General features: G+C 38.2%; 1 protein-coding gene across 1 annotated transcript in view; it reads left to right on the top strand.

Moving 5' to 3' along the window:
- The first annotated feature begins 62 nt into the window (after nucleotides 1-62).
- dnaaf5 (dynein axonemal assembly factor 5) overlaps nucleotides 63-21,928 on the top strand; it is a 28,118-nt gene continuing 6,252 nt past the window's right edge. The window contains exons 1-10 of the mRNA XM_048187947.1: nucleotides 63-989; nucleotides 5,850-6,034; nucleotides 6,238-6,362; nucleotides 6,912-7,030; nucleotides 7,816-8,048; nucleotides 9,050-9,280; nucleotides 14,690-14,833; nucleotides 14,993-15,161; nucleotides 19,147-19,294; nucleotides 20,813-20,963. Coding sequence (XP_048043904.1) covers nucleotides 422-989; nucleotides 5,850-6,034; nucleotides 6,238-6,362; nucleotides 6,912-7,030; nucleotides 7,816-8,048; nucleotides 9,050-9,280; nucleotides 14,690-14,833; nucleotides 14,993-15,161; nucleotides 19,147-19,294; nucleotides 20,813-20,963 — 2,073 coding nt within the window. The 5' untranslated portion in view covers nucleotides 63-421. The remainder of the gene's footprint in view (nucleotides 990-5,849; nucleotides 6,035-6,237; nucleotides 6,363-6,911; nucleotides 7,031-7,815; nucleotides 8,049-9,049; nucleotides 9,281-14,689; nucleotides 14,834-14,992; nucleotides 15,162-19,146; nucleotides 19,295-20,812; nucleotides 20,964-21,928) is intronic.

Below are 21,928 nucleotides of genomic sequence, written 5' to 3'. Positions count from 1 at the left end.
AGCTTTCCTTTCACATGCTGTGCATCACAGACTTGACCTCTACAAACAGGGGTGTTTTGTGACTGAACTCATTTATATGCACATTTAGATGACTTCTGTCAGCTTTTCTCCAACTATGAGCAACTATGGAAACAGTAACGCAAGATTTTATAATAAGCAGATTTTTTTGTTATTATCCAAACTGCCTAAGAGGCAAAATTAGTGTTGTGGATTGTCAAATACAGAATTTGAAAGAAAAAAATATGCCCACTATCTCATTACAAATAATTCTGAGCCTCATCGTTATCTGTGTATTTTTTTCTTCGTGAAAAATATTATTCTGAGTGACCATAATAAAAGAAATCAAATAAAGTTTAACCGTTTTGAATGTGCATCTACCGTAAACCCATCTGAGCTGTCGCAATGTACAGTCGTAGTGGCCATGACAACCAGCAACAACAACACACGTGAGGGAGCAATGGCGACCGCCAGTGATGATCGTGCTGCTGCGGATGTTTTAAAATCTCTGGCTCGCCATTTAAACTGTTTAAACGAGGACAACAAAAGCGCGAGAAGACGAGCTCTAGAAACGGTGAAGAGAGAAACGATCGAGCAGCGTTTGTCCAGCGCGGCGCTGCAGGAGCTTTTCGCCGGTTTGCTGAAGGCGCTGCTGAAATGTCTGTCAGATCCTGCGGAGACATGCAGAGACACTGCTATTCAGATCATCACAGGGTTTATCAGATCTGTCCCCAAACCTGAAGACTCTCTGCCCTATCTCATGCCCGCCCTGGCGCAGAGGCTCGGAGGGAAGGAGATCCTGGAGCCGGCGGAGGAGCTCAGACTGGCTCTGATGGAGATGCTGTCTCTGGTGGTGGAGGTGTGCGGCAGGCAGCTGGCCCCCTACCTGGATGACATGATGAAGATCCTGCAGAGAACCATCACAGACCCCTTCCCTGAAGTCAAGAAAGAGAGCTGTAAATGCACCATCAGTTTTGCACAATGTGTTCCTGGTAAGTGGACTTCCTCAAACTGTTGATGTGCTTCAAAAGACTGATGAGATACAGTATTATATTATGCGTAAATACACTTTCACAGGTCATTTGTATCTGTAACTGGCATTGGGTATGTTGTTAGTTGTCATGGTAACATGGCTAGACTGATGCCTTGTATGTGTAAACAATGATGAGCCAAAACATTATGACCAGTCACAGGTGAAGCAAATATTGTTGATCATCTCCTAATAAGGGATCATATTAAAGGGTTAGTTCACCCAAAAATTAAAATTCTGTCATTTATTACTCATCCTCATGCCGTTCCACACCTGTAAGACCTTTGTTCATCTTCAGAACACAAATTAAGATATTTTAGTTGAAATCTGATGGCTCAGTGAGGCCTGCATAGCCAGCAATGACGTTTCCTCTGTCAAGATCCATAAATGTACTAAAAACATATTTAAATCAGTCCATGTGAGTACAGTGGTTCAATATTAATTTTATAAAGCGACGAGAATATTTTTGGTGCACCAAAAGAAAAAACAAAATAACGACTTATTTAGTGATGGCCAATTGCAAAACACTGCTTCATGAAGCTTCGGAGCACAAATGAATCAGTGTATTGAATCATGATTCGGATCGTGTGTCAAACTGCCAAACTGCTGAAATCATGTGACTTTGGCGCTCCGAGCTGCTGATTCGACACAAAAGATTCGTAACGCTCCAAAGCTTCCTGAAGCAGTGTTTTGAAATCTGCCATCACTAAACAAGTCGTTTTTTTTTTCTTTTGGCGCACCAAAAATATTCTCGCCGCTTTATAATATTAATATTGAACCACTGTACTCACATGAACTGATATAAATATGTTTTTAGTACATTTATGGATCTTGAGAGAGGAAATCAACAACATTAGATTTCAACAAAAATATCTTAATTTGTGTTTCTAAGATGAATGAAGGTCTTATGGGTGTGGAGCGACATGAGGGTGAGGAAATAATGACAGAATTTTAATTTTTGGGTGAACTAACCCTTTAAGGGTAGATGGTAAGCGAGCAATCAGTTCTTGTAATCAAAGTGTTGGATGCAGAACGACTTTGACAAGGGCCAAATTGTTATGGCAAGGTGAATAGATTAGAGTATCTCTGAACCGGCAAGGCTTGTGAGTTGCTCCCGGTCAGCAGTGATGAGAATTTACCAACAGTGGTTCGAGGAGAGACAAACCACAAACTGGAGACAGGGTGTTGGACGATGGATGCCCAATGCTTATCGATGCATTAGGGCAGGGATGGGCAACTCCGGTCCTGGAGGGCCAGTGTCCTGCAGAGTTTATCTCCATCCCTGATAAAAACTCACTTGCCTATAACTTTCTACTAATCCTAAAGACCTTGATTAGCTGGTTCAGGTGTGTTTGATTAGGGTTGGAGCTAAACTCTGCTGGGCAGTGGCCCTCCAGGACTGAAGTTGCCCATCCCTGCATTAGGGCAATATGCCCGTCTGAACCGAGCCAACAGAAGGTCTACTGTGGCACAAGTCACACACACAATTTTAATGATGGTTAATCAGAGTGTCTAGGATGACCCCTGTCCACTGTCGAAAGCGCCTACAATGGGCAAGTTAGCGTCAGAACTGGACCTCGGAGCAGTGGAAGAAGGTCGCCTCACTTGCCTGGCCTAATCAGTCCCATTTTCTTTCACATCTCCTGGATGGCGGTGTACGTGTGCAGGAAGTGATGGCATCAGGATGCACTGTGGGACGACGACAAGCCGGTGGAGGGAGTGTGATGCTCTGAGCAAATCTTGGGTCCAGCCATTCATGTTTGTGGATGCATTTGACACAGGTGGCAAATGTTAAGGCCCTTTCACCAAAAGTGATATAAATAAGCCTCAGGCTGAAAGAAATGCATATTCACACCTGTACAGTAGAGGGCGCTGCTCAAACAAACCTATCAGTTGTGCTGCCATTCTGGATTAAAGAAGAATAGGAGACAGGAGAAGAAGTAAATGAGTAAATGGCTGCGTTCGAAACATAGGTAGCTGTCTTGCTGCCTCACTGTCTTATAAGAGAATGACTTGTACGGCAGCGTTTGTGCATGAAGGTACCTCACGAAATTGATTTCAGACAGACTTCTGAGGCAGCGAAACATTTTAATGATCTACAGCAATATATATAGCGTGAGCTTTGGTGATAACTAAACAAATATTTAATTATTACAATAGTAATTTCTCGATAGAAATGATATCAAAATTGAAATATGTTGGTCAAAATCGTACATTTATACACAAACTGAGCAGCAAACAGCAACTTCTGGATGCCATCTTTATTTTTCTAGCTCAACTGTCACAGAATGGAAAGCACAGGATTGTGGGATATCAAAGGCAGCTAAGGATACTTCTATGCTTCCTTCAAAAATCGATCTGAGGAAGGTATCTCATGAGACAGGAAGTGAAGCTAACATTGGATTCGGACGTGCCTTGAAGCCTTACTACATTGAAATGTGTCCTCAGAAGGCAGCATTTTCTAGTTTTCGGATGGAGCCAATGTCTGCTTACATTTACAGTGCATTCCAAATGGGACATATCGCCCTCCAAAAGGGCACTTCGGAGTGAAAACAATCATGGCCGCCATATTGAAGGGTCGTTCCAAACTGTGCTCAAAACTGGCCACTTCAAAGGGCCCTTCTGAATGAAGGATTTCGAAGGGTACAACTGATGGACACTTCGGGCACCAATGATCCTTTGCACAGGAAAGTTGTTTGACGTCACAGAATAGGTACAGGAGGTTAGGAGTTCGATTTTACCTATAAATGTATGTATAGTATTTTTCTACACTACTGTAATATTTATACAAGTTAGATTTAGTACATTATTATGGTCAAAATTACATTGTAGCTACTTCATCAAAAATACTTAACAGCTCCCTTTATCAGTCCATTCAAATGTTTCAAATACATAGACACAATATACATTATATTTAATGTAAAAGACCGGCAGTAGCTGATAATGTTACTACAGTAAATTAATGCATATTAATAAAGAGCCTAGGGGAAAAAAGACTAAGGTGCCTCCTTGATTGTCTCGTTAAGATAACGCAGAAGTGTGTTTAGGGCTGGGCGATATATCGCATGCGATTGTCACGTGCATTTCGTCAGTAAAGCCGGTTCCCTGATTACCGCTAAATCACCATCACCTGCTTTCAAATGGAGCGGCATTTAATAGACAGAGCCGTAGTTCACTGACAAGCCACGCAATATCGCGTTCATTATCGAAGGCGATTCATCTGCGATAATGAACGCGATATTGCGTAGCTTGTCAGTGATCTACGACTCTGTCTATTAAATGCCGCTCCATTTGAAAGCAGGTGATGGCGATTTAGCGGTAATCAGGGAACCGGCTTTACTGATGAAATGCGCGTGACAATCGCATGCGATATATCGCCCAGCCCCAAGTGTGTTCCAAAAAAATTGTTTTTTTGACCCCTACACCCTTCATCTTTTCGAAGCTCTCACTCCGGAGGGTAAACCCTTTAAAGGGATTAGGACATAGGGATGAGCCCTTCCGAATAGAACGCAGGGACAGTCTAGAACCGGTCTGGATAGAATAACCGTCATGTTCACACTGCGCACACAACACCTTTGCACTCTTGATTTCTCCCAAAATGATGACAGGAGATCTGTCAGTCAATAAATGGGAAAACAAAGTAACTTGCATTACTTATTTGAAAAAGTAACTACCTCAGATATTTTGTTGTAAATTTTGAAGTAATGCATTACTTTACTAGTTACTTGAAAAAAGTAATCTGATTACATAAATCGGATTACTTGTAATGTGCTACCCCCAACACCATTCATGACAATGGTGTTCCCCGGTGGAAGTGGCCTCTTTCAGCAGGATAATGCACCCTGCCACATGCAGGAATGGTTTGAGGAACATGCTCGCATTACAAGCGAGTTACGCAATCAGATTACTTTTTCAAGTAACGAGCAAAGTAACTCATTACTTTTAAAATTACAACAAGTTTCTCTTTCGAAGTAATACCGCAAGTTACTTTGTTTTCCCATTTACTGTCATCATGTTGAGAGAAATCAGTGATCTGTTGTGAGTGCTGTCTAAACATGATGATGATTATGTATAATGCTCATCTCACTTGCACAAAAATATTCAGTATTCCTCAAAATGAATAAAAACTGTGAAATGTGAAATACGCAAACCTGCAATAATTACATGTTAAATAAAACAAATATACTTTATGTATTTATTCTCACTTTATTAAGCAATGTCTTTGCTGCAATGATCTAATTCAACCATAATAATAAGCAAAAATGACTTCTATAAACCTGACATTTGTGTTTCTTTTTTTATTGCTGAACTAAGAGTGTTGAACTTTCTTCTTCTGCAATCCAGAACGGCTTTCCCCAACACTGATGATGAAGTGTTCAAGGTGTTGCACTGGCCTCCAAATTCCCCTGATCTCAATCCAGTTGATCAAAGTTCAAATATCTTCAGGGGTCTTGTAGAGTCCATGCCTCTGCGGCTCTGCGCTGTTTTGGCAGCATACGGAGGACCAACAGCATATTAGGCAGGTGGTCATAATGTTTTGCCTCATCGGTGTATATACACAACACATCTAAGGCCAGTTTGCCATTTATCTCCTGTATAATGAATCTTAACAGTCATATTCCTCAACCTTATGCATATACACTGTATCTCAACTGTCCATATCAGGGGTCCCCAATCCTGAAGATCTACCTTCCTCCAAAGTTCAGCTCCAAACCTCATCAAACACAAATGAACCAGCTCATTAAGATCTTCATATATCAATTAGACAATCACAGACACAGTGGGGATAGTAATGTGCAAGTTTCTGTCTATCTTTGCCCAGATCATTTTCACCTGCAGGCTGAGAGTCTTCTGAAGCCTCTGTTGCTGACTATTTCTCACCAGCATTCCCAAGTGAGAGTTTCTGCCACACAGGCCACTGGCGCGGTCATTCGGCACAGTGCAGGCAAAAATGTAGATGACGTCTTATCCCATTTGGCTCAGAGATTGTTTGACGACTCACCACGGGTAAGCTGGCAGCACTTAGGTTTGTTTGACTGAAAACATTCTTGATCGATGAGTTATTTAAAAAATGTGACTTGTTTTTGATATCATTCCAAATATCTGAAATTCTTCTGCTAAATATGAAATATATTCCTATTCCTTTTTACATGGCACAGATGTTATGTATTCCACAAGGGAATGATTTATTGTTGTGCTGATGTGTTCAGGTGAGGAAGGCCGTTACCGTAGTCGTAGGTGATTGGCTTCTCCACCTGCCGGACAGATATTCCTACTTCCACAAGCTCATCCCGCTGCTTCTGAGCAGTCTCAGTGATGAGATCCCTGAAATCAGGTGAAAACAAATGCACAGTCACGGAAAACCTTGAAATAAGGTGTTTTCCAAGCCTCAAAATGTCATGAATACTAGTAAAATTCAGTCACATCCATAGGCAAAGTCACATTTTTTCAAGTTTTTTGTTACACATTGAAGGATTTGTCCAGTAAATGTGTTTCCATCGTAGTTCATGCGCATGTTTTCTTATTAGATAAAAATTATCCACTTAAATTAAGGACATAATTTTTGCACATTTAGAGAATTTATGAACATCTCAGTGTTTCCATATGCAATTTTTATGCAATATCCCAAAATGTGCATAAAAATAGGTGGATGGGAGCATAGCTAATTATGTATACTACTAAGGCTGCATTTATTTGATCAAAATACAGTACAACAGTAGTATTGTGAAATATTACAATTTAAAATAATTGCTTTCTATTTGAATATATTGTTGTAATTTTACCATTAATGACCTCAAACTTTTGAGCGGCAGTGTATCTGTCTTCTTGTCTATCTCTTTAGACCTTTCCTCTAAAAAATGTGATTTTAAATGAATTTATCCAGGTCTCTTGCTGAGGACCTATGGAAACAAGTAGGATCTCAATGGGAAAAGGAAAATGAGGATGATCTGAAGGATAAGATGGACTTTCTGTTGTCTGCACCTGCCCTTTACACATCTGGAGGTGAGACTGACTAATAACAGAATGGCCTTCTTTCCTAAAATTCATGTTATAGATACTAAATGCATCACATTAGATATGAAATCTCCAGATTAATCCCTAAAATAACATTTGACAGTCTTTGATGCTCAGTTATCTTGTCTTAGAATAAAGCTCCTTCTAGAGTGAAGATCATAGTAACCCACTAGTAATTACTCAAGTGTTACTACATCCTTCTAAAGGAACTACTAATTATTTGGATCAGTATTCTAGAGTGAAGATCATGGTAACCCACTAGTAATTACTTAAGTGTTACCAAATACATCATAAGAAATTACTGTACAAAACTGTACAAAAACCTCAAAAGTTTACAATGACTAGTTACTAGAGAGTTATCATGTTTTTCACTTTAGAATACTGAGCCAAATAATTAGTAATTCCTTCTGAAGGATTTGGTAATACTTCAGTCATTATTAGTGGGTTTACCATGACCTTTACTTTAGAATTAATTATACATTATTAATTATTCACATTAATTATGAACCTGTATATAGTAGTTCTTAGTAGTTCTCTGGGAGGTATGAAACAGTAACAGCAGTTACTGGTTAGCTAATAATGAACTGTTATAGTGAACTTCAACTGAGCACTATTACTTACTAATTCATTAATCAGAGTTTATTGTTAGTTAATAGTTACTACTAGAGTGTTAAAAATGCATTATTCATTTATTCCTGTGTAGTTATTCATTAATGAAGGATCAGTATTCTAAAGTGTTACCAAACAATGTTTTCCCTTTTTTTCTTGGACAGGAGAGCGTCCCGGGCTGGGCTGCAGGGAGCTGGTGGTGAGGAATCTGTCTAAGCTGCTTCCTGCGTTGGGCCGGGACATTGGCGACTGGTTAGTGCAGACGCGAGTGAAGACGGCCCAGCTGCTGCGGGTTCTACTGCTACATGCTGAAGATCACTGTACACAACACCTGCAGTCCCTGCTCACAGTGCTGTACCATGCCTGTGCGGACCCTGAGCCTGAAGTCAGAACACCGGTAACAGGGCAACCAATCAGGATCATCTTTGAGAATGTTGATTTAATGAGGCCACTTAACATTTCTCAGTGCAGTGGTTTTACAAACAAGTTTCAGAACCTCCTAAATAAAAAGGCATCTACTGTCTGTCTGTCTGTCTGTCTGACTATCTGCCTGTCTGTCTAGCTGTCTGTCTATCTATCTGTCTGTCTGACTGTTTGGCTGTCTATCTATCTATCTATCTATCTATCTATCTATCTATCTATCTATCTATCTATCTATCTATCTGTCTGTCTGTCTGTCTGTCTGTCTGTCTGGCTGTCTGTCTGGCTGTTTGCCTGTCTGTCTAGCTGTCTGTCTGTCTATCTATCTGTCTGGCTGTCTCACTGTCTAGCTGTCTGACTGTCTGTCTGTCTGTCTCACTGTCTGGCTGTCTCGCTGTCTGTCTGTCTAGCTGTCTGTCTGTCTGTCTGTCTGTCTGGCTGGCTGTTTGGCTGTCTGTCTGGCTGTCTAGCTGTCTGTCTAGCTGTCTGTCTCACTGTCTGTCTGTCTAGCTGTCTAGCTGTCTGTCTAGCTGTCTGTCTCACTGTCTGTCTGTCTGTCTGTCTGGCTGTCTGTCTGGCTGTCTGTCTGTGTGGCTGTTTGGCTGGCTGTCTGGCTGTCTCACTGTCTGGCTGTCTCACTGTCTGTCTAGCTGTCTGTCTGTCTGTCTGTCTGTCTGTCTGACTATCTGCCTGTCTCACTGTCTGTCTGGCTGTCTCATTGTCTGGCTGTCTAGCTGTCTGTCTGTCTGTCTGTCTGTCTAGCTGTCTGGTTGTCTGTCTGGCTGGCCATCTCTGTCCATCTATCCATCCATCCAGTTTTATTTTATTTTTACACCACTTTCTTTTATTTCACCTTCAAGCAAAGACTTAAGTGTGTTTTAGTAGATTGTTTGAACATTGATAATCTCATTTTATGAGATGTCTATATAAATCTTTTTTATTATTATTTCAATGGCTTCCTGTCACTCTCTTTGACAGTGTTTGGAGTCAGCAAAGCTCTTGGGAGCATTTGTCAGTCCAGAGGTCTACCTCAAGTTGCTGTTACCTCAAGTTGAAGACTCCACTTCCTGCTCGTCTTCTGCTCCCTGGACTCCTCTCATGGTTCTGGGGGCCATATTAAGAGGGAGTTCAAGGGAGGTGCTACGACCCCACCTGTTAAAAATTGGAAACATGCTCGCACAACCTGAAGTCTGTCAGGGGTCCCAGCAGGTAAGAGTCAGTGACATTTCTGACTTCTACCTGCTCTTGAGTGCTTAGTATCCATTGCAAAGCTGTGTTCACACAGTGACTTGCCACGGCAAAGCAACCAGAATTCATTTATTGTCAATCAAAGTTGACAATTTTAGTTGTTTTACTGGGAATTCATCACATTTGTTGTGCAGTTATGCAGCCAACCAATAACATTAGGGCATTAAACAGTAGAAATGACAACTACCAATAGTACAGCCATTTGATGACGTCCAGTGATAAAATAATCATGTCACACACTTTTTTCTTCCTGTTTTACATTAAAACAACTGTTTTTAACTCTTATTGGCTAGTTTAATTTTAGACTTAAGCGTTTCAAATGTAGTTTTCCTAAGGAATGTGTTTTATTACATATTTCCAGCTCCCTCAAACACACACACACGCACATATTCATGTTGCAGATGTGTTAGAACATATCTCTGTCAGACCGAGTGGAAAAATCCCACCCAGACCCAAGAGTCTGGCCCTGGTTTCCTCTCAACCCACATTTGGTTCACTTTGATATCCAAAATAACGCTCTATTTTTTGAGTCCACCATCACTTCTGAGCCAAGTCACCACCCCTGAGGGCTTTGCAGAAATTCTTTCTGTAATGTAATTAAAAGTACTAAAAGAAAAATGACTAATTTTGCCCTGATCCCCACTTGTGTCCACCACAATCCTGCATACTTTGGTCCAGCTGTCCATGTTTAATCTCAGAATTCATGCCAGAATCTCACAAACTTTTCCTTCCGTTAAATATTGTGGCCTCAAAAGCATTGGCTGGGAGATGGTGACACAAAGTAAAGACATGGTTCATCACAGATGTTGCAGGACCTCTGACTGTCCCGTAGAGATAACTGAGACAAAAAAGGGAGGCGAGACAGTGGTTTTTGTCAGCTTTAGGGAAGGAAATGGCAAATTATCCTGTTTTTGATACCACAGTAGCTAATACAATGACTGCCTGGAAATTGAGAGGGGGGAGAGGGAATGAATATTAGTCTGACTGTGTTATACAAAAATACAGTATCTCTGTTCCGAAATTTAGTGAGCTGCCTACCTAGATGGATCATGGTGAATGCAATCCCAAAAAGTATTGTACTTTTTTGAACTCTGATTAATCTCAAGATGACAGATAAGAAAAATGTTGACCTATAAAGAAAAATAAGTTTGGGATCAGTATTTATTTATTTGTTTATAAAAAAACAAGGATGCATTAAAGGGGACCTATTATGCAAAATTCACTTTTATAAAGTGTTTGAACACCAATATGTGTCCACAGTGTGTGTAAACAACCAGCCTATAATGGTAAAAATCCACTCGCTATTTTTTTCATAATTCCCATAAATCAGAAGCAGCCTCTTCAAACGAGCTGATTCAGATTCTCCCCTGCAATTACGTCATTGTAGGGAGAAGCCCCGCCCACCACCGGTGATGATCTGCCCAGAGTCCGTTATTTCTGTATCCTCACTATAGCAGCTGGAGTTTAACAATGTCTGCGCCAAAGAGGCATTACAAATGTTGTGATTTGGGATGTACCAATGGACATAAGAGTCTCCATAGACTCCCGCCATCTGATTCACTGAGGACATTGTGGTTCAGTTTCATTTTCGAAGGAAATTTTCCAAAGAAAGTAGGTCTATGTAGTCTTGTACATATTTGTGCCAATCAGTATGTTCAACACTGGATTTTCACAAAGGTTGATTCTGAAAGATGTGTCAGTACCAACACTTCATGCTCAAATTTCATTTCCAGAGCTCATGCTGCTTTTGGGATTATCGTAAACAAGTTTTTCAGTTAAAATTGCACATGAACACCCTTTCTGACATTTTTGGAGCGTGAGATTGTCCTGTTTTGTTGTTGCTGGTATGCCGGAGCATGAGTTCTTCTCCGCCCTCTTCTGGAAAGGGAGCCGGGAGCAGCAGCTCATTTGCATTTAAATGGACATACACAAAGCGTTTTTGCTCACAACCAAAAAAATGCCAATTTTAACATGCTATAATAAAGGATCTGTGGGGTATTTTTAGCTAAAACTTTCACATACAAACTCTGGAGACACCAGAGACTTATATTACATCTTGTAAAAAGAAGTAATAATAGGTCTCTTATAAATTGATTAAAAGTGACAGTAAAGATATATAATGAATGGATCATGTGACACTGAAGACTGGAGTAATGATGCTGAAAATTCAGCTTTGATCACAGAAATAAATTACATTTTAAAACATATTCAAATACAAATTATAATATTTCACAATATTACTGTTTTTACTGTATTTTTGATTAAATTAATTAAACTGTGGTGACTTTTAAAAAACATTTATAAAATCGTACCCACCACACTTTTGAACAGTAGTGTAAAATTATATTTCATTCAATGCTGAAAAGAGTTGATTATAAGTAGTTTGATCTAATCAAAATGGAATATTTTAGAATTTTTATTTTTTTCCAATTTTTGACAATTTTATCTTATTACAGTATCACTTTTTTAGCTCCTCAACATGCTAAAGTCAGAAACAATGCGTCGACAGACAAGACAGAGCAGGTTACTCTTTAATTTGTCGTGACAGATCAGCGCCTCAGTTCAAGAGGCTCATGAACTGGTCATCTCTTCCTACTAGTTCATTTATAGCATCAAATAAACATGAATGAACATCAGAAGGAATGTTGTTTCAATAGCGGAAAGACATCAGACTCAATACACACCATTTTTCAAGTTCAAGTCCACTTACGTTAATCTGCTAACTCCCCTGACTGCTTTGTCAGACAAAATGGCGGATTCTGCGTTATGATTGGTTAGATCGCCTGTCAATCAAACTCCTGGCGAAGGGTCAATTGTGAGGATGTCATGAGGCCTCAAGTCAGTTCAGTGTTGATTCAGTTCAATAACTGTAAAGTAAAGTTCTACAGAAGGCAACAGTGTCACTATTCAGCTCGAGTCAGTTCAATGTTGATTCAGTTCAGTAACAGTGTTGATGTTGCAAAATTTGTCAATTATGAAACCAAGTCGATTCAACTAAAGCAGCTCTGCAGAAACCATGCAGCTCAATTAATTTAATAATATTACTGAATATTAAGTCTCCTTAAAGACTACAGTAACACTGTTTAGTTTCAGTAAATGGTCTGTGTGAACTGAGGAGATTTGTGTTGAGCGAATTTTAGAATATGTCTATAATAATGCATCAAACTCTTTTACTTCAAAGAGCAAGAAGAATCCTGTTTTTGGTGTCATGAGCCACAGTCTGTGGAGTAGCAGTGAAACCCTCTGTTGAGTGAACAGAGGCAGATGCTCTGATCTTTCCTGTATACTGCAGCTTTGAAGTCCGCCTGCTCTTTGATGTAGTTGTTGTCAGAGCACTTTCAACTGTCTGTTTTCCAAAACCATCGGAATAAAGTACAGTGTAGGAACAAGGCAAGGAAATAATATGCCTGCAGTCCTCTTTTGAGGACATGTTAGATGTTGTGGGACTTAAACAGAAGATGTGCACTTGTGTAATGTGTTATGAATTGCATTTGTGATGCCTGTAGGACATGGAAAACAGAAGCACCAGCTTTCTGTGTTTTGTTTTCGGTGTTGCTATGGGACTACAAGCAGGAATATAAATCTAAGCTGTCTTAAGGAAGGTCAACATAAAATTTCAGATCTATATTAGAGAATATACATGTATGCATGCATACCTGCTGGCTCATGTCATAGCTGACAGCTGTGGCCTGCTCACCTCTGTCCTGAAAAAAGACGAGCTGGAGACAGGGTGGGACGAGACATGCTTCTGCTGAGGGGCCGTTGTGGAGACAGGAGCACATTTATGGACAAGAAGAGCCAGACAGTCATGAATGGCACAGAGTGTTGGTTAGGACGATCAGTTTAAAACAGTTGTCAGACCTGTCAATCACTCCTCTGACAGCCCTAGGCGTGAACTAGAGCACATGCTTCTGTTTTACGAGTGTAAGTTCGATCTGGAAATCTGCTCATAAAGTGACATCTTTAAAATGAGTCTTTTATTACATTACATAATGGAATTTTTTTTTTTTTATATATATATATATATATATATATATATATATATATTATTATTATTATTATTATTATTATTATTATTATTTTAAAACTCCATACCATGAACTAACAGTACCTACTAAAAATATTATTTTATAATTATTTTTATTTAATTGTTTTTTTTTTTTTTTTTGTGCATAACTTGGTCTGCTCGCTGACATTTTCATTTAATTCTATTTAATTTAATTTTATTTTATTCTATTTTATTTTTTACCTGTACGTAACCCTGTCTGCTGTTTTATTTTTTTATTTTATTTTATTTTATTTTATTTTATTTTATTTTATTTTATTTTATTTTATTTTATTTTATTTTATTTTATTTTATTTTATTTTATTTGTTTTATTTTGTTTTATTTTAATACCTGTGCATGACCATGTCTACTTGATTATCTATCTATCTATCTATCTATCTATCTATGTATCTTATTTTACTTGTCCATAACCCTGTCTGCTATTGTTTTTATTTTATTTTGTTTTGTGTTTTTTGTTTTGTTTTGTTTTTTGTTTTGTTTGTTTTTTACCTGTGCATGCATAACCCATTCTACCTCTGTTTTATCTTTGCATAACCCTGTCTACCTCATATTTTTTAGCTGTACATAAACCTGTGTACTTCCTTTTATTGTAGTTTATAATTTTTTATATGTGCATAACCCTGTCTACCTTATTTAGTTTAGTTTTTTTCTTTTACATACATAAGTACATACATAAATCATATTCTTGTCCTGAATGTAAGTAAAAAGAGAAAGTCATAATTCTTTGTAGTTCTTTTCAGTTTTGCCTTCTAAAATTAGTAGTAAAAATGTCCCACACACACACACTTCCTGTAGGCCAGTGAAAACACCTGCGGGTTAATCATCCTGCCCCTGTTAATGACAGAAACGCTGAGTGGAGGAAACGGTGTCATGATCCTCTTGTTGCTGTGAATGTGACACTTTGTCTAGACATGTGATCACTGCATGGAAATAGACACAAGGTTGGGTTTTAAGGGTGGGTAAAAATGCAATGGGGTAGGAAAATAACAGAGACTGATGGAAAGAAAAGCTCATCGTGTGTTTTGGACTGCTTTACGAGGTCAGAGAGTTAAAATGTGTGTTTTAGTGTCCTTAATTGGCATGACAAAAACTCTTCATTTGTCATAGCAGTATAAAACAGGTCATATACACAACAAATATAGCAACAATTAAATTAAATTAAATTCAAATAATAGTCCAGAGTAAAATTAGAAATTAAACTGTAAAGCAAACAAAAAGAAATAAATGACATAATTAACATTAAACAAAAAGTATTAAAAGTGCAGATGTAAAATGTTTGCATGCTTCGTTTTTTGTCTCTCAGGCGCTGTATCTGGATCAGTTGTTGGTGTGTGTGGATGCTGTGCTGTGTGTGTGTCAGGTGGACTGTGACGTCATCAGTCTGCAGCTGCTGAAGGTTCTGGTGTCAGTTCAGAGTCTCGCCTCACAGCAGGAACTGCACAACAAGGTAAAACCCACATGTTCGCCATCATGGTGACATTAAAAACATGAAATGTAATTCACTGGTGGTCACTTTACTATGCAATATTATTTGCAGTTTAGTTCACAGTAGTAGATGGATGGACAGTAGATGAAATAATTGAAGATTATTCTCTATCTTTCTCAGGCAGAAGAATCATTGAGGAGTTTGTGTGAGGCGCAGGGTCTCAGTGGAGCGTGTGACTTGTACCGACAGCACATGGCAGATCTGCTGCAGTGGCTGTCTGACTCACATCACACCTGGACCAGTTACTCCATTCAGAAAACACAGCTGGAGATCATCGCCATGCAGTCCGGTGAGTGTGTGTTTCATTTGCAGCTGGGCCACATTCTTTGTAGACGCACACAACCTAAGAACTGAACTCATTAAAGAAATACGTAAATAACATCCCTCGGAATGAGCAGTCACATTCTTCACTTTAAGGGTTAGTTCACTTTCAAATGAAAATCACCCCAAGCTTTACTCACCCTGAAGCTATCCTATGTGTATATGACTTTCTTCTTTCTGATGAACACAATCTGAGAAATATTAATAAATATCCTGATGCATCCGAGCTTTATAATGGTAGTGAACAGGAGTCACGAGTATGAACTGAAGAAAGTGTCTCCATCCACATCCATCCATCATAAACATATTCCACACAACTCCGGGGAGTTAATAAAGGCCTTCTGAAGTGAAGCGATGTGTTTTTGTAAGAAAAATATCCATATTTAACAAGTTATGAAGTAAAATATCTAGCTTCCGTCAGACCGCCTTCCGTATTCAAGTTACGAAGGAAGTGTAAACTGGCGTTGCGTCAGTTACGTTTTTTTCCGTAAGTTGAATAGGAAAGCCGTAGGACGTAACATAAGCTTTCTGAACTGCTAGAGTTTTGCACTTGCTTTGTAATTTGAATACAGAAGGCGGTCTGGCGGAAACTAGATATTTTACTAGATATTTTCTTTACACAAACGCATCGCTTCAGAGGGTCTTTTATTAACCCCCCAGAGCCGCATGGAGTACAAGTTTATGATGGATGGATGTGGATGGAAGCACTCTCTTCAGTTCATACTCGTGACCACTGTTCACTGGCATTATAAAGCTCGGATGTGTCAGGATATTTATTAATATATCTCTGATTGTGTTCATCAGAAAGAAGAAAGTCATATACACCTAGGATAGCTTCAGGGTGAGTAAAGCTTGGGGTGATTTTCATTTGAAAGTGAACTAATCCTTTAATTATTCACTAATTTTGTGTTATTTGTAGGGATGCATCAAAATGAAAATTCTGGGCCGAAACTGAAAATTCAGGACACATTTGGCCAATAACAAAATAAATAAAGAAATTAGGACTTAAATATAATCAAACTTATTTTATAAAGAACACTCAAATAGCTAAAACTGAGTTTGCAAATGTTTAAATTGCACATAAGACAGTTTTTATATTAACTTTTTAATAACAGAATTGTTTCTGCTCCAGTTTGTTGGTGAAATATAAACATTTAAATGACAATAAACTCTGTGATAACTTGTTTTTTTTTTTTTATGACAGACTTATTCAAATGTGCATTAAATAATGAAAACATCACTAACAGGTTAAGTAAAAAATATAATTAATAATACAGTGCATACATTTAACAAAATGTAACTTTTTTAATAGCTAACTAGTGAGTTTATTAGGGCTGTGTATTGCCAAGAATATGGCGATACGATACGTATCACAAAACAGGAGTTACGATACGATATATTGTGATATATTGCGATACTGTAAGAAAGGCGATATATTGCGCCTAAAGATATATCTTTTTTTTTTTTAGAAAGATCTCATTTAAAAACGGTCATAAAGAACACACCACTATATGCATAAAACCTGAAAACAACTTTATTTTATTTAATCAATACAGTATCATTTGCATTTATATCACTATCACTATTTTGTCCAATATAAAGGAAAATAGTAAAGTGACTGCAGGATTCTTTAGGTGTATATTTTTTAAAGGTTCACAGCAGCTTTTAATTTCTAAACTATTTAACAACTAGTGCACAGTCCATTTCAATGAATGTCTGTTTGTTTTATGTTTAATACTGTAGCTGTTTGCTTTAAAGCAGTCTAATGTATAAAGTGCTATTTAAATAAACGTGCCTTCACTGAAGTGCTGAACAGAGCTGGTGCAAACATATCCACATCGCTATGATAAGATGCTTTCTGTTGTCACCGCTTGTCACCGTTGTCATTTTTGTTGTGTGTTTATTTTGTTATTGAGAGGAAAACATGGAGTACATACTACATATTATATCGAACGACTCTCTCAGCAACTCGGATGGCATCGGGATATTAAAGGGTTAGTTCACCCAAAAATGAAAATTATGTCATTAATGACTCACCCTCGTGTCGTTCCAAACCCGTAAGACCTCCGTTCATCTTCAGAACACAGTTTAAGATATTTTAGATTTAGTCCGAGAGCTTTCTGTCCCTCCATTGAAAATGTATGTACGGTATACTGTCCATGTCCAGAAAGGTAATAAAAACATCATCAAAGTAGTCCATGTGACATCAGTGGGTCAGTTAGAAGTTTTTGAAGCATCGAAAATACATTTTGGTCCAAAAATAACAAAAACTACGACTTTATTCAGCATTGTCTTCTCTTTCGGGTCTGTTGTCAATCCGCGTTCACGCAGTGACGCTGCTTGTGACTGCGGTTGCTGCTGTGTAGGAGCTTCTTCCATCGCTCTTAGTTCTTCGTCCGTGTATTCGGGTTCAAATAAATATGGCTGAGCAAAAAAATGCAAGTCTTCCTCTGTGTCGAAATCTTTAGACATGTTTGCGAAGGTTGTTTTGTTTACAGCGTGCCTCTCCCTCAGACTGTAAACGAAGCACGGGCGCACCGGATAACACGTCAGCAGCGTCTTACGTCAGCAGCGTCACTGCGGAGTCGTGAACACGGATTGACAACAGACTCGGAAGAGAAGACAATGCTGAATAAAGTCGTAGTTTTTGTTATTTTTGGACCAAAATGTATTTTCGATGCTTCAGCAAATTCTAACTAACCCACTGATGTCACATGGACTACTTTGATGATGTTTTTATTACCTTTATGGACATGGACAGTGCACCGTACATACATTTTCAATGGAGGGACAGAAAGCTCTCGGACTAAATCTAAAATATCTTAAACTGTGTTCTGAAGATGAACGGAGGTCTTACGGGTTTGGAACGACATGAGGGTGAGTCATTAATGACATAATTTCATTTTTGGGTGAACTAACCCTTTAAGTGAGCTCTCAGATTCAGTGTTGTTTCCCAGGTTTTTGATTATAACATGGCCTATTTTGCAAACAACATGACTCTTGTCGATCTCCTTAGTGATTTCTTTATAGCTGAAGCCAAAATGTGTCCACACACTTCAGTTCTGTATACCACGGGAGCGGAATAATTCTATCGTCTTGTGAGCTGGGTTTGCTAATGCTAACGCTATTGATGCACCTCGCGCTTCTCCGGCAGTTTACCTTCTGAGATAACGCTGACATCTTGCATCTAAATAAATAATTAAATAAATATCAATACAGTGTTTTTAAGAATCGATACAGTATCGCCAAACATAATATCGCGATATTCACGTGCATCGATATTTTCTTACACCCCTAGAGTTTATGGACATTGAATAGCTTTCTTGAGGTAAATGTATTGTTGTATAGTCTACAAGCTGATTTATTGATGTCTTTTCTTGGTTGAAACACTGAGCGATTATTACATGAGACAGGATTCATTTCAGTAAGTTGTGCTGTATCTTTCAACATGCCTTCTGGTGTTCACCCATGTTTATTTGGTGTTGTAACTAGTAGTAAAGGGAGGTGAGATGATTGGTTTAAGTGCGCCGCTTGAACTGAGGTTACAGCAATCTGTCACGCCATATTAAAAGACGCCAAAATGGCATTTAAAAAAAAATCAACAGAATTTTAAAGATTTTGCTTCATATTAAAAGTAACAAAGCACAAAGCATTTTGGATGGCAGGTACGTTACAAATGTTTAGTGAAGTTTTGTTTACACATCAACAGAAAACAGCACAGACTAAAAAATGTTATATATACTGATTCCAAACATTTTGAATGGTTGTGTAAAATTAAAATAAACTTTAATAAAAGGAAATAATTAATAAAATAAGACACACTATAAATATGGTAAATATTCTCAAAAAAAAATTAATAAATAAAATAACCTAATATTAAAAAATTATTAATAAATAAAATAAAATACCAATATTTTCTTCTTTCGTCTTATCATTTGTATGATTTCTTGTAGGTCCAGTGGTGGGTGAGTTTCTTCCAACCCTCTTGCCTCTGTTGAAGAGTTGCGTTGAGCCCAGTCGAGACCCCGAGATGAGACTTCACATCTTCACCATGCTGTCCAAACTACTGCTGGACGCCAGCAACACACTGGACTCACAGGGGTCAGTCTCCTCAGCTTTCATTGTCAATTGTGCTCCCTCTTGTTGCGTGTCCTCAAGCTGGCCACCCGCGTCTTTGAAGGATGGGGCGGGGCAAACAATATTTTGAATTTGGTCTGCACCTATTTCGACCACTGGGTGTCTTTCCTACATATAGAACCTTTAATGTAGTTTTTGTGTATTCTGCATCATAACAGAATATATTAAAGTTCTTGATGAAATACTGTCATACCTGATAGCATTGAAACATGGAAGATAACTGCAATGGTTAACTACTACACAGCTGAGCTCTTGTTATTCTATACAGTATCCCACCACTGCTTAAATATGTGCTTAAACATGCATCATTACAATGATTTATGCATTTTAAAAAGATCTTAGGATGGAGATCTTTTGTGATGCCTGATAAGGATCTAAATACTATGTATTCCAAAGACAACCCTTTGTAATTAAAGCAATATAGTAATACATCAGGATAGTCCCCTTCAGATTTGTAGAAAAATCCCCTCTTTTCATGTGGTGTTCACCTCAAATTCCTCTGTTTCATGTAGGTCTTTGATTTGCAAAGTGAAATAAGAGGAGAGTGAAAGGAAAGACACCACACATCTAAATCAAGACGTATCATAGACTTGAAGTTTTGTTCATGCATCAACAGAAAACAGCACAGACTAAAAGATTTTAAATTAAAGAAACCATATCATTTCAGATTTAAATCAAGAAATTAAAATTGTCAATCCAGAGCTAGTGTCCACTCAGCTCACATGTTTAATTGCTGTAGCTTATGAAATAGATGCACAGTCATGTTTGTTTCTGTCACTGATTTTGGCCCAAAACCCAAAATAACTGTTTAGGCCGAAAATATTTGCATGACAAAAAACTGCATTGCTAAAAGATTTGCAACTTAGTTGTATGCAATGTATGTAAATAATGCAAAGAAAGGAATTATATACTCTTCTATTGTTTATAAATAAAATTCTTAAGTTTTATTTGCCTTATTCATGAATCATTTTTACCATTAACTAAGTTTCCATCCAAAGTTGTGATTTTAACTTAAAATTCACATAAAACATTTGCAAACAAAACAGCGTTTCCAACCCATGTGTTCAAGAGAACAGAAATGTCACTTCCTGGCAAATTGGCATAAATTATCTGCAATACAAATGGAAGTTGCTGCAATCAGGGAAGAAACTGTGGCTCTCTGTGACTTGCATCTCAGAGCGCACAGGCGAAACACAATAAATACTGTTATCTTGCATTCGGATGCCTGGTGTTGGTTAACGCAATCGTGTGAAACGCTTCTGTGAGGGAATTAAACCAAATCATGCTAATGACAGACTTTGGCATCAGGAGTCGTGCCGATACACAACCCACATAAAGATGATAATTCTGCAAATAACTGCAATTGCAGGTTTCGAACAGAGATGGCGACAACGAGGCAAAACTTACAGACTGCAGCTTTATATAAAAGAAAGGTATCATGTCTGTCATAAAGTTTGTCTTAATAATGTGTTTTCTCTCTAGGAGGTTTGGTGAATACATGGAGATGGTCCTGCAGGATTTGTTGTTGCCTAACCTGGTGTGGCGTTCGGGTCGATCTGCCGCGGCTGTCAGGACTGCTGCTCTCAGCTGCCTGTTAGCTGTCCTGCATGGGGCGGCTTTCCCAGCAGAGCGAGTAATAACACACACACACATCATCTCTGTCACTACAACAGAGCCGTTAAACATTAAGACTGCATGAAGCAGCATTTTGCTTTTAAATGATGTAGTATGACATATTCATGAGTGAAACTGAATATTCAGTAGGCAATAAAATAAGGTGGTACTACAATATTATTTAAAATAATTAAAATTTTGAAACATGATTTAAAGGGTTAGTTCACCCAAAAATGAAAATAATGTCATTTATTACTCACCCTCATGTCGTTTCACACCCGTAAGACCTTCGATAATCTTCGGAACACAAATTAAGATATTTTTATTGAAATCCGATGGCTCAGTGAGGCCTGCATAGCCAGCAATGACACTTCCTCTCTTAAGATCCATAAAGGTACTAAAAACATATTTAAATCAGTTCATGTGAGTACAGTGGTTCAATATCAATATTATAAAGTGACGAGAATATTTTTGGTGCACCAAAAAAAACTAAAGACTTATATAGTGATGGCTGATTTCAAAACACTGCTTCAGGAAGCTTCGGAGCACAAATGAATCAGTGTATCGAATCATGATTCAAACCGCCAAACTGCTGAAATCACGTGACTTTGGCGCTCCGAAATGCGGATTCAACACGCTGATTCATTTGTGCTCCGAAGCTTCCTGAAGCAGTGTTTTGAAATTGGCCATCACTATATAAGTCGTTATTTTGTTTTTAATAAAAAAAAAATTATATTTTAAAGTGGAATAATATTTCACAATGTTTTCTATTTTAATATATTTTAAAATGTAATCTATTCCTGTGATGTCAAAGCATCATTACTCCAGTCTTCAGTGTCACATGATCCTTCAGAAATCATTCTAATATGATGATTTGCTGCTCAAGAAACATTTCTTATTATTATCAATGTTGAAAACAGTTGTGCTGCTTCATATTTTTGTTGAAACCGTGACCCCTTTCTTCTGGATTCTGTGAATAGAAAG

This window comes from Megalobrama amblycephala, linkage group LG1, assembly GCF_018812025.1.
Source record: "Megalobrama amblycephala isolate DHTTF-2021 linkage group LG1, ASM1881202v1, whole genome shotgun sequence".
NCBI lineage: Eukaryota > Metazoa > Chordata > Actinopteri > Cypriniformes > Xenocyprididae > Megalobrama > Megalobrama amblycephala.
This window is presented reverse-complemented; position numbering and strand designations above follow the sequence as displayed.